Source organism: Salvelinus alpinus, chromosome 23 (genome assembly GCF_045679555.1).
Source record: "Salvelinus alpinus chromosome 23, SLU_Salpinus.1, whole genome shotgun sequence".
NCBI lineage: Eukaryota > Metazoa > Chordata > Actinopteri > Salmoniformes > Salmonidae > Salvelinus > Salvelinus alpinus.
In genome coordinates this window covers 26,103,522-26,117,272 of record NC_092108.1, presented here as the reverse complement: position 1 = coordinate 26,117,272, position 13,751 = coordinate 26,103,522, and the positions used below count along the sequence as shown (strand labels likewise).

At 41.8% G+C, this 13,751-nt stretch overlaps 1 protein-coding gene across 2 annotated transcripts; it reads left to right on the top strand.

Moving 5' to 3' along the window:
* Nucleotides 1-585: 585 nt before the first annotated feature.
* On the top strand, nt 586-12,223 carry LOC139550668 (proteasome subunit alpha type-7-like). 2 transcript variants are annotated; one of them, XM_071361702.1, is made up of 8 exons: nt 1,904-2,006; nt 8,748-8,797; nt 9,133-9,259; nt 9,338-9,462; nt 10,819-10,941; nt 11,195-11,314; nt 11,613-11,675; nt 11,766-12,223. In XM_071361702.1, the coding sequence occupies exons 1-8, from the start codon at nt 1,919-1,921 to the stop codon at nt 11,859-11,861; spliced, it is 792 nt and encodes a 263-aa protein (XP_071217803.1). In that variant the 5' UTR covers nt 1,904-1,918; the 3' UTR covers nt 11,862-12,223. The 2 variants fall into 2 exon arrangements, with proteins under 2 accessions (XP_071217804.1, XP_071217803.1); XM_071361703.1 differs by lacking the exons at nt 1,904-2,006; nt 8,748-8,797 and adding an exon at nt 586-792.
* Nucleotides 12,224-13,751: the final 1,528 nt, after the last annotated feature.

Here is a 13,751-nt window from a genome sequence, read left to right as displayed (position 1 = left end):
ACAGTTGTACTGCACTAGAGTGCAAAAACAAATCGATATTCCCAGTTTAGTATGTCTTTGCAGGGGAAATCTTATTTTTAAAAATAATATTACACGATCGCACTGCCAGCATAATTTCCAGCTGCTAGGAGAAAACTAATAGAATAGGACGCTATTCTGAACCATATTAGCGAATCCATTAGAGGGGTCGAAAATCTCATTAACACATTTATCTTCGTGAGATATTTAAAAATAAATTGAAGTAATAACTGAAATATCAAAATAATACCAACATGTCAATACATTGTATCATTGTTTAGTGGGGTGCAATTAAGACATAAAAACAAAACAATATGTTCAACCCCTTTCTAGTAGTGGAATAACCCAAACTCAACCCCAGGGGATTGGAAAATACAATGCCCCGGAAAGGGACCAAACAGCGCTGGAAACGTCTGTATCAACCCCTTACAATGGTCCCGAACCACACTTATGAAATATTTTCGAGTTATGGAGAGTGAAATAAAATGTAGCGTTTGGATAATTTTGAAATGGTGGGTATTTTCTCAGGGAAATGCTCAAAATGTAACACGTCCAAGTGCAGAGTTCAAGCGCATGCGCTCTGTGAGTGTACACACGATAAACTGGCTAGAAAACATTCACTAGCTGAGTAGCTACACACATTTCACTGCATTTGTTTCTAGCAACAACATAATGGCAGCAAGATATGACAGGGCGATCACTGTGTTTTCTCCTGACGGTCACCTTTTTCAGGTGGAATATGCGCAAGAGGCCGTGAAGAAAGGCTCAACCGCTGTAAGTTTATGAAGCTGATAAGCAGCTGTTAGCTATCTAGATCACTTTTTGTGACTTGGATGAAGGAGAAAATTGATTGTTTCCACTAGTAACCACAGCCACAAAGTCAAAATTGGCTATACGTATTACAAAAATGCGTAAAAACAAAAATGTGCTTTTTAACCATTATTTAAGGTTAGCAGTGTGGTTGAGGTTAGTTAGGTTTCAAATAAGATTTTAAAGCAGGGGTGGGCAAACTTTTTACTCGAGGGCCACATCGGGATTTTGAAATTCAACGCAGGGCCAGTAATATCTAACAATCAGTGGCGATTTTAGCATGGACATCTTGGTGGGGCCCAAAAAAAGAAGGGGATGCATGCCAGCAAAGCCACTGCACAACACTAAACAATGCATTAATTGCACTTTAACGGTGACAAATTGTGCCCAGAAACTGTTAGGGCCTACACAAAGCTGTCCCAACAGCAGTCCCAACACCTTACCACTGCTACACCTGGCTATCAACAGAGGCTTATCTGGCAGTGGAACAGTTCATTCCGCCTCATTTACTGCCTTTAGAAAAGCATAGCTGATATGGCTGGCTGACTTAAACAAATGTGCTTTCTAATGACAATTGAGATGTACAAACTATGGCATAAGGGGACAACAAGCGGATAAGATGCAATCCGTAATATCGATTGAGACGTTAATGAGTGAGCTAGGATGGACGTAGTCTAACTATTTGTTTAGCACTTTTGAAATGTACAGCAACAGAATTCAGAACATGGGCTGTTCTTAGTGTTCTCCCTGTACATGAAGTCAGCGTAGGATAAATAAAGGGCTTGTAAATTAGGGATGCTTGTAAATTAGGGATGCACGATATATCGGTATCGGACGATATTAGCTAAAAATGGCGACATCGGCCGATTGTCTAGTTTAACGCTGATGTGCAAAACCGATGTCAAAGCTGACGTGCGTACCTATATAACGTAAGTACATGATGTAATGACGCCACGTAAAATGTAGCGTGAGACTTGCAACACAGCATTCCTAGTCTACAATGTCTGCTGTGTGAATCGAGCAGTCATTTGAAAGAGGAAGAACATATCAGCAAGACAACTCAAAGGTGAAATCTATTAATGCCAAGATAATGGAATTCATCGCCATTGACAATCAACCGTTCTCTGTCGTGGGTGATGTTGGCTTTCGCCGACTGGTCGAGCACCGGTACACACTAAGTATGCACTATTTTTCAGATGTTGCCCTACCGGAGTTACACATTAATAGTGTCACTGCTATTAGCTTCACGACTGACATTTCGACTAGCAATATCAGCCCCATGAGCATGCTGAGTCTGACAGCACAGTTGGTCGTTGAGGATTTTGTACTGAGGAAAGTCGTCTTGCATGCTCATGAATGTGGCTGTCATACCGCTGCTGTCATTTCAATGGCATTTGAGAACATGTTTGAAACTTAAACATGAACATGCTAGCTCTATTCGAACAACTGACTCAAGAAATTAGCTCATCAACTGCGCCTGCAGCAGACGAGATACCCTCTGTCATGGCATTGAAACGCCTGCTCAACAAAACTGCCCGACACAGGCTGTGAGTAAGCGAATTCGGTGGCATTCTCTCTTTACTGTGTCGCCACCATGCTCGATGCTATGTACAAGGACGGCTATTTCGATGCAGACAAGAAACAGGGTTTACAGCTGGACAAGATGGAAAGGAACACAGTGACAGTGCGCACTGAAGAAGAGGCCACGGACAGACAGAGCTGAAACGTCACTGCTTGACATGTATGATGAAATCAAATTTTGTTAGTCACATGCAACAGGTGAAGACCTTACAGTGAAATGCTTACTTATGAGCCCCTAACCAACAATGCAGTTTAAAAATATATAAAATATGAATAAGAAATAAAGGTAACAAGTAATGAAAGAGCAGCAGTAAAATAACAATAGCAAGACTATATACAGGGGGGTACCGGTACAGAGTCAATGTGCGGAGGCACCGATTAGTTGAGGTAGGATGTACATGTTGGTAAAGTTATTAAGGTGAATATGCATAGATAACTGAGCGTAGCAGTGGTGTAAAAGAGGGGAGGGGTGGCAATGTAAATAGTCAGGGTACCCATTTGATTCGACGTTCAGGAGTCTTATTGCTTGGGGATAGAAGCTGTTCAGAAGCGACTTGGCACAGTGTGCCGCGCGGGAAGCAGAGAGAACAATCTATGACTAGGGTGGCTGGAGTCTTTGACAATTTTTAGGGCCTTCCTCTGACACCGCCTGGTATAGAGGTCATGGATGGCAGGAAGCTTGTCCCAGTGATGTACTGGGCCGTATGCACTACCCTCTAGTGCCTTTCAGTTGGAGGCCGAGCAGTGGACATACCAGGCAGTGATGCAACCAGTCAGGATGCTCTCGATGGTGCAGCTGTAAAACCTTTTGAGGATCTGCGGACCCATGCCAAATCTTTTCAGTCTCCTGAAGCGGAAGAGGTTTTGCCATGCCCTTTTCATGACTGTCTTGGTGTGCTTGGACCATGTTAGTTTGTTGGTGATGTGGACACCAAGGAACTTGAAGCTCTCGACCTGCTATACTACAGCCCCGTCGATGAGAATGGGGGTGTGCTCAGTTCTCTTTTTCCTGTTGTCCACAATCATCGCCTTTGTCTTGATCACGTTGAGGGAGAGGTTGTTGTCCTGGCACCACACAGCCAGGTCTCTGACCTCCTCCCTATAGACTGTGTCATCATTGTTGGTGATCAGGCCCATCAGTGTTGTCATCGGCAAACTCAATGATGGTGTTGGAGTCTTCCCTTGCCGTGCAGTCATGAGTGAACAGGGAGTACAGGAGGGGACTGAGCACACACCCCTGAGGGGTCCCTGTGTTGAGAATCAGCGTTGCGGATGTGTTGTTACTTACACTTACCACCTGGGGGCGGCCCGTCAGGAAGTCCAGGATCCAGTTGCAGAGGGAGGTGTTTAGTCCCAGGTTCCTTAGCTTATTGATGAGCTTTGATGGCACTATGGTGTTGACCACTGAGCTGTAGTCAATGAATAGCATTCTCACATAAGTGTTCCTTTTATCCAGGTGGGAAAGAGCAATGTGGAGTGCAATAGAGATGGCATCATCTGTGGATCTGTTAGGGCGGTTATGAAAATTGGAGTGGGTCTAGGGTTTCTGGGATAATGGTGTTGATGTGAGCCATGACCAGCCTTTCAAAGCACTTCATGGCTACGGATGTGAGTGCTACGGGTCTGTAGTCATTTAGGCAGGTTACCTTCGCTTTCTTGGGCACAGAAATTATGGTGGTCTGCTTGAAACATGTTGGTATTAGACTCGGACAGGGAGAGGTTGAAAATATCAGTGAAGACACTTGCCAGTTGGTCAGTGCATGCTCACAGTACACGTCCTGGTAATCCACCTGGCCCTGCAGCCTTGTGAATGTTGACATGTTTAAAGGCGCCAGCCGGTGTAGTACGACTCGGTCTTAGTCCTGTATTGACGTTTTGCCTGTTTGATGGTTCGTCGGGGGACATAGCATAATTTCTTATAAGCTTCCAGGTTAGAGTCCCGCTCCTTGAAGCGGCGGCTCTAGCCTTTAGCTCAATGCAGATGTTGCTTGTAGTCCATGGCTTCTGGTTGGGGTATGTACGTACGGTCACTGTGTGGACGACGTCATCGATGCACTTATTGATGAAGCCAATGACTGATGTGGTGTACTCCTCAATGCTATCGGAAACCCGGAACATATTCCAGTCTGTGCTAGCAAAACAGTCCTGTAGCTTAGCATCTGCTTCATCTGACCACTTTTTTTTATTGATCGAGTCACTGGTGCTTGCTGCTTTAAATTTTGCTTGTAAGCAGGAATCAGGTGGATAGAATTATGGTCAGATTTGCCAAATGGAGGGCGAACTTTGTATGCGTCTCTGTGTGTGGAGTAAAGGTGGTCCAGAGGTTGTTTCCCCCCCCCTCTGGTTGCTCATTTAACATGCTGATAGAAATTTGGATTTAAGTTTCCCTGCATTAAAGTCCCCGGCCACTAGGAGTGCCGCTTCTGGGTGAGCCTTTTCCTGTTTGCTTATGGTGGAATACAGTTCATTGAGTGCGGTCTTATTGCTAGCCTCAGTCTGTGGTGGTATGTAGACAGCTACGAAAAATACAGATAGTGTGGTCTACAGTTTATCACGAGATACTCTACCTCAGGTGAGCAAAACCTCGAGACTTCCTGAGATATCGTGCACCAGCTGTTATTTACAAAAATACATAGTCTGCCGCCCCTTGTCTTACCAGACGCCGCTGTTCTATCCTGCCGATACAGCGTATAAACAGCCAGCTGTATGTCAAGGCCATCAGACTGCTAAACAGCAATCACTAACTCCGAGAGGCTGCTGCCTACATTGGTCTCAATCACTGGCCACTTTAATAAATGGCTCACTAGTCACTTTATACAATGCACTCTAAATAATGCCACTTTAATAATGTTTACATATCTCATATCACATGTATATACTGTATTTTATACCATCTATTGCACCTTGCCTATGCCGCTCGGCCATCGCTCATCCATGTACTTACATGTACATATTCTCATTCACCCCTTTAGATTTGTGTATTAGGTTGTTGTGGAATTGTTAGATATTACTGCACTGTCGGAACTGGAAGCACAAGCATTTCGCTGCACTCGCATTAACATCTGTGACAAATAAAATTCGATTTGATAATGTCATCGTTCAGCCACGACTCTGTGAAGCATAAGATATTACAATCTTGAATGTCCCGTTGGTAGTTTAATCTTCCGCGTAGGTCATCGATTGCACATTTGCTAGCAGAAATGGAAGGCAGTGGGGGTTCATTCGATCACCTACAATTTCTCGGAAGGCAGCCTGCCCCTTTTTCTCCACCTTCACGCAAATGACGGGGATTTGGGCCTGTTCCTGGGAAAGCAATATGTCATTCATGTCGGACTCGTTAAAGGAGGGGAAAACGATTCTGCCAGTTCGTGGTGAGTAATCACAATTCTGATGTCCAGAAGTTATTTTCGGTCATAAGACAGTAGCAGCAACATTATGTACAAAAATAAGCTACAAACAACGCAAAGAAAAAAGAAAAAAAAACACAATTGCATAGGAACATGTCAAATGTCAGCCTTCTTCTTCGGCGCCATCTTATTGAGAATGAAACGAATGAACGAAACAGCACAGTAAGTAAGTGAAAGAAATAGGTTTTGATATTATTTTACTGCTAATGGGGACATATGTAAATGCTAACAAAATATATTTTTGTGTGTAACCTTTTATTTAACTAGGCATGTCAGTTAATTTGTTCTTATTATTTACAATGATGGCCAAACCCGGACGACGCCTGGCCAATTGTGCACCGCCCTATGGGCTTCCCAATCACGGCCGGATGTGATACAGCCTAGATTCGAACCAGGGACTGTAGTGACGCCTCTTGTGCTGGCGTGCAGTGCCTTAGACCGCTGCGTCCGTGTTAACTATTTAACTGTACTAGAATGCTTAAAAGGCCTCAAATGTTTTTTATATCGGTAATCTGTATCTTTATCGGGGTTTTTTGGCAAGGAAAATATTGGGTCTCGGTATCGGCCAAAAATGTAATATCGGTGCATCACTAATATAAATAAGAATTTGTACTTAACTGACTTGCCTAGTTAAACAAAGGTTAAAAGAAAATATGAAAAAAGACTCAAATAAATATATAGCAGACAATGAAAGCTCTTAAAATATTCGATCATTACTCTAAAACAGGTTATAGGCTACATGTGCACCACCAAGTCAGAACGGTAGGTGAAATTTAAGAGGGGTAAATAGACCAAATTATTAGGGTGAGGCACATGGGCTACTAACATCTTAGTATTACTTTCTTAGCTACAGTATACATATCTCCCTGGCATATTACATCATTTATGCAGCAACACAACACATTTTTGGACTCCCCTTGCTGTGCTCACTTGAACAGGAAGGTGGCGTGGCAGTCCTTCGTGGGCAAAGTCTGACATTCTCTGGATTTATGGTGCTTTCAAAACAACTGGGAACTCTGGGGAGGGGAAAAAAACAAGGTCCAATCATGATGTCGTAGCTCTAGAAAGAGGCCGGATTTACAATTCCGAGTTGGATTTATGTATTTTCCCTGTCGGAGCTTGTTTATTCCCGACTTCCCAGTTGTCTTGAACTCACTGAAGTCAAGTTTTCGCAGTTCCGAGTTAAGTTGTTTTGAGCGCTGCACAAATCATGCTTCATTTTAAATTTGGAAAAGAGCCCCTTAATCCCAGATTTGGGACCACACAGTCACCACTGAATAGCAGGCTAGTGATTGCTTTGCAATGCTCACTGATTCTTTCCAAACCACTCATTGTTGAATTTGCGATTTCCAACTTGTTGTAATGTTTACGTTTAATGGCTGATGAGCATGGAATTTTAGAAATATTAGGATGAGCAATATTAGGTTGAGCAATGTCGTAGTAATACAACTAAAATATATACAGTGGGGAGAACAAGTATTTGATACACTGCCGATTTTGCAGGTTTTCCTACTTACAAAGCATGTAGAGGTCTGTAATTTTTATCATAGGTATATATATATATATATATTTCTAAAATTCCATTATTTAACTTTTAGATGTTTGTTTTGCTGTGTATTGTTAGCAGTGGCAACCCGTCATTCAGGGCATGTGGGGCAGAGCCTGTTATTTTGGCATCAATACGCATCACATAGTTTGCAAACAATGTTAAAAAATACAAATTGAGTTAATAAAGCCGCATACAAACAGTCTCTTTTTTGTTGAGTAAGGCAGCTCCAAAATGCAGGTGTTTTAGCCTAGCTAGGTGCTTTCTGTGGTGGTGGGCACATCTCAACATCAACTGTTCAGAGGAGACTGCGTGAATCAGGCCTTCATTTTTGAATTGCTGCTAAGAAACCGCTACTAAAAAACCACTACTAAAGGACACCAATAAGATGAGACTTGCTTGGGCCAAGATACACGAGCAATGGACATTAGCCCGGTGGAAATCTGTCCTTTGGTCTGAGGAGTCCAGATGTAAAAAATGTGGTTCCAACCGCCATGTCTTTGTGAGACGCAGAGTAGGTGATGATCTCCGCATGTGTGGTTCCCACGGTGAAGCATGGAGGAGGTGGTGTGATGGTGTGGGGATGCTTTGCTGGTGACACTGTCGGGTGATTTTATTTAGGATTCAAGGCACACTTAACCAGCATGGCTACCACAGCATTCTACAGCGATATGCCATCCCATCTGGTTTGAGCTTAGTGGGACTATCATTCGGTTTTCAACAGGACAATGACCCAACACACCTCCAGGCGGTGTAAGGGCTATTTGACTAAGAAGGAGAGCGATGGAGTGCTACATCAGATGACCTGGCCTCCACAATCATCTGACCTCAACCCAATTGAGATGGTTTTGGAGGAGTTGGACCGCAGAGTGAAGGAAAACCAGCCAATGAGTGCTCAGCTTCAGTCCTCTGGGGTGAAATGAGCACCGCATACAGTAGATGTGCGGTGCTCAAAATACTTCATACTCCAATTCACTCGTTTCAACCGGACAAACCGTGCTCACTTCAAAGCTTGCGTCTCGTTTTTTGGTAACAAATTAGTCGTTATCTTTTACCTGTGGGTATTACTGCACTGGCCACAAATTATCAAAAACAACTACACTGCTCACTGGACTACCACTACCAAACGCACAAGAGAACAGGCCTTGCAGTTTTTCACTGCAAAATTTGTTTATTTCTTCATGGATGTGCATAGTAGCTCACCAGCGCCAACACTTGGTTTGGAATTAAATTACATGCTAGCATGGCCAGTAGCTAACGTTACCCAGCTGGAACTAGCACCGGGTCTCCATATGATGTTGAGAAATAGTGCATTGTGGGTAGTTATCAGGAAATAAGTTAATAAATATATAAAAGCGCTAAAACATAACTGTTTGTGGTTATAGGTAGTGAGATCGTGACTACAACTAAGTCTTTGACAGACACTGTTACTTTGGTGAGTAAAAACTCATGCTTCCTACCCTTAAAGAAGAGATGGTTAAAATGGGTGGGGTTTATGACTCTGGCTGTAGTAACTAGTGATGTCCCAAATTGATAGCTATAGCTAGCTAACTCAGTTAACTAGCTAGTAGTTGCTAGTAAATTATCATGTTCTATTATTTAATGCTGTTATCTGGAATGTTTGCTTGCATATTTTTAGTGTGATTACTAAGCTAGCAAGTTAACTCTTACTTAGCAAATCTAACTAGCTAACTGTCACAGAGCGCATGTGATGTTTGTTTAAATAGCTAGCTGACTGTTTAATTTCCCCATTAATTCCTCTAACATTAGGTGGGCATCAGAGGCAAAGACATTGTTGTCCTTGGAGTTGAGAAGAAGTCAGTGGCCAAGCTGCAGGAGGAAAGAACAGTCCGCAAAATATGCACCCTAGACGACCATGTCTGCATGGCATTTGCAGGTACCTATAAACTTCATTAATTTGCTTGAAATTGAAACCTGCTGGAAGCTTTTGTCTTATTAACCAGCTGTCTGTCAGGCCTGACAGCAGATGCCCGCATCGTGGTCAACAGAGCTCGTGTGGAGTGCCAGAGTCACCGGCTCACTGTGGAGGACCCAGTGACTGTAGAGTACATCACACGACACATCGCCACCCTGAAACAGGTAGGATAGCCTACATCGCCATACTTAAACCGGTAGGCTCCGTTCCTCGAACTAAGAACAAACAGCCCCTAACGGCTTGGCATAGAGTACCACAGAATGAGTCATAATACACACAACATCTAGAGGTCAAACAAGGAAGTGGTTCCAATCGCTTTTTCACCATAAAACGTTCGCCATAGAGAATTTTAGGAACACTTTAAATTAGGGCTGTGTTTCATGTAGGCTTATCCTGGCGTGACATTTTGATAACCGTGTAAATGTATTTACGACAGTGAATTTTATCCATATATTCACATGTATTTACCCCCCCCCCAAAAAAAAATGAAATGTTAACGTGGCTATCATGAAGAACTACAAATGCCATGATTATCTGGATGAGACTGCCGAATCGAGGCGAAGGTAATAATCTCTGGATTAACTAATTAGGCAGGTAGCCTAGTGGTTAGAGCGTTGGACTAGTAACCGAAAGGTTGCAAGATCGAATCCCCGAAGCTGACAAGGTAAAAATCTGTCGTTCTGCCCCTTAACTGATTTGCCTAGTTAAATAAAGGTAAAACAAAAAATGTAGTAATATATAAATTGGCTACATTTCTTTAAATTGACAATTCTGTCAACTGTCTTGTGCAAGTTTTAAATTGACACAACCTTTTTAGCAAAGGTGTCATCTAGTGATGACGTACATGAGCTTGCAGGGATTTGTAGTCTTACATGACTTCTACTTTGATGCTAAATAGCATTTTCAAATCTGAGAGTAAATAGAGCTGAATACGTCACCTTGTCTGAGCGAGATTTACATGGTTATCAAAACTCAAGCCAGGGTAAGCCTACATGAAACACAGCCCTTATTTGAATAAGTGTTTCTAAAATTCTATGGGGGAGCATTTATGGTGGACAAACGATTGGAACCGTTTCCCTTTTTGACTGCTAGGTTTTATGGGTATTATAACACCTCCACTGTGGGGCTCTATTGCCACCCATGAGAAACAGACATTACTCAACTCAACAATTGGACAGACTTCACTTAAACTGGAAGTCACAGCCCTCCGTAAGTCTTTCTCTCAAGATAGCATCCCCCCAACCCAAAGAAAGCCATGCATGTGTGCCAGAAAACAGTAGCTTGTGTGGGACTTGTATTTTGATGTGGTGAAGCAAGGAGGAAATGAAAAATACCTTTGTGTGGATATTTTTACAATTACTAACATCATAAAAACAATTGTAACATGACTTTAGGTTTTCGGCGATGAGTTAATACGCAACAATCCTATCTAAGAGCGAGTTCATATGATGCTTGACTGAATGGTCTTTTGAAGGTCAGTTTTGTGTTCATAACCGGTTTTTGATATTTTAATTCTCTAGCGCTACACTCAGAGCAATGGACGCAGACCGTTTGGCATCTCTGCCTTGATCGTGGGTTTTGACTGTGATGGGACCCCCAGGCTCTATCAGACTGACCCCTCTGGAACTTACCATGCATGGAAGGTCAGCCAATCCACAAAGATTCCTTACCTTTCTCCACAGCCAAATATGTTAAACTTTCTTCACAGCTATAGTGTCTATAACTAGTGTGCCTGAAGTGTATCATTGCATCATTTCGTATCCTAAATGTTCAGGTCTGTTTTTTTAAATCAACATTAGTAGGAGAAAACATTTTCCTGTTGATGTGTATTTAATTTTTTAAAACTTTTGTTTAAAAATACTGAGGTACTGATTTGTTTCCTATCCCTTTGTTCAGGCAAATGCGATTGGCCGTAGTGCTAAGACGGTGAGGGAGTTCCTGGAGAAGAACTACACAGACGAAGCCATCGCCACTAACAATGAGTCGATAAAGCTGGCCATCAAAGCCTTGCTTGAGGTGAAGTCAAATGCTCTCTTTTTATAGTGGTAAATTCCAAACTGACCCCTAACCCCTACTTCTTAGGCACTTCTTGATCTGAGGCAATTGAATTGGTGTATTCACTATGGCAAAAATGCCACCTAGCCAATTAGAGGGCAAGATAGATCTACACAATTAGCATATAATTTATACCTACAAGAATTCTGGATGTTACAAACATTTAGGGGAAGGGGGACAATTTGCAATTCAGCATAGGTTTGCACCTAAAATCCATCATGCATATTTTTATGCGTACACCTTTGAACTATGTCTACAGGTGGTTCAGTCTGGTGGGAAGAACATTGAACTTGCTGTAATTAGAAGAAACCAGCCACTGAAGGTAAGGGTCTTGGTCTCATGTCCTAGTATTTACTGCTTTGCAAATATATTTGTCTATGGGCTAATTGCTGTATTTTTTTACTCCATGTAGTTATTGGAGTCCAAAGAAATTGAGACCCTGGTGACTGAGATAGAGAAAGAGAAGGAAGATGAGGCAGAGAAGAAAAAACAGAAGAAGTCTACTTGAAGTCATAATGAAACTGGCTTTCATTTAGCACTTGCTTAAAGGCAGCATATTTGGTCTGCAAACATCAAAACGTGTTTACAATCCCAAAGGTTTACAAGCCCAAAAACATATTTCATGTCACACGCTAAGGGCTGAATCTTAACTTGATGTAGGTTGGTATGTTGAATTAGTCACACATCTCACATTGCCATCGATGCATTGTTTATGTGGAAATCTAAGTCAAATGTATGGATCTCAAGTTAGGATTCAGACCTACAATGAGGTCTCCCCTCTGCCCACTTAAGGTAACAGTATGTTGTTGAACTTCTTTAGAGTGAATGTTATTGGATCAAAATGCTTAATAAAGTCAACTTGTTTATGTACCATCTTTGTTTTTATTCACATGATGCCCTATTATTTTCTGACTTCTATTGCATTATGGTGTCAGTGTTATTTTCTTTAGATTCATTGTTGTCTTTGTGACGTGCTGGTGCTAAAATAATCATTTTCTGCAGGCAGAAGCCGAGCACCTTATCACAGAAAATATATATATAACACAAACATACAAGTTTGGGGTCACTTAAATGTCCTTGTTTTTGAAAGAAAAGCAAAAAATGTTTGTCCATTTTTTTAAAAGAACATCAAATTGATCAAATACAGTGTAGACATTGTTAATATTGTAAATGACTATTGTAGCTGGAAACGGCAGATTAAAAAAAGAAATATATTTTTATATGGAATATCTACATGGGTGTACAGAGGCCCATTATCAGCAACCATTACTCCTGTGTTCCAATGGCACGTTGTGTTAGCTAATCCAAGTTTATAATTTTAAAAGGCTAATTGATCATTAGAAAACCCTTTTGCAATTATTTTAAAGAATAAATAAAACTGGCCTTTAGACTAGTTGAGTATCTGGAGCATCAGCATTTGTGGGTTCTATTACAGGCTCAAAATGGCCAGAAACAAATAACTTTCTTCTGAAACTCGTCAGTCTATTCTTCTGAGAAATGAAGGCTATTCTATGCAAGAACTTGCCAAGAAACAAGATCTCGTACAACGCTGTGGACTACTCCCTTCACAGAACAGTGCAAATTGGCTCTAACCAGAATAGAAAGAGGAGTGGGAGGCCCCGGTGCACAACTGAGCTAGAGGACAAGTACATTAGTGTTTAGTTTGAGAAAGACGCCTCAAGTCCTCAACTGGCAGCTTCATTAAATAGTACCCGCAAAACACCAGTCTCAACGTCAACAGTGAAGAGGCGACTCTGGGATGCTGGCTTTCTAGGCAGAGTTTTAATTTTGGATTGGAGATGCTTAATATGAGTCTGGAAGGATAGTTTACAGTCTAGCCAGACACCTAGGTATTTGTAGTTGTCCACATATTCTAAGTCAGAACCGCCCAGAGTAGTGATGCTAGTCGGGCAGGCGGGTGCGGGCAGCGATCGGTTGAAAAAAATGCATTTAGTTTTACTAGCGTTTAAGAGCAGTTGGAGGCCACAGAAGGAGTGTTGTATGGCATTGAAGCTCGTTTGTTAACACAGTGTCCAAATTCTGTTAACTCATACCCAAATGATGTTGACTTGTTATACTCATATTGTCCAAATCATAAATTGGAGACCCCCCCCGACTCACCTCAAACAGAATATTTCCTCATAGAACATGACAACTGAGCTGGCCAATTAGCAGTCTTCTCACATTTTTTTTTTTTAAACCAACATTTCACTCATATTGTAATTCTAGGTGATATTTCATAGAAATCTGGAAACACTGGACAGTTAACATTTTTTTGCGTTGGACCAAGCAACGGTTCTTTTGGTGGTCCAAGATATGCCTCTTCCTTCCCTTTTTATTTCACCCTAAATTTGCTTATCAAGAAACCACTGCTCTGAATTTTTAAAGACACAATTAT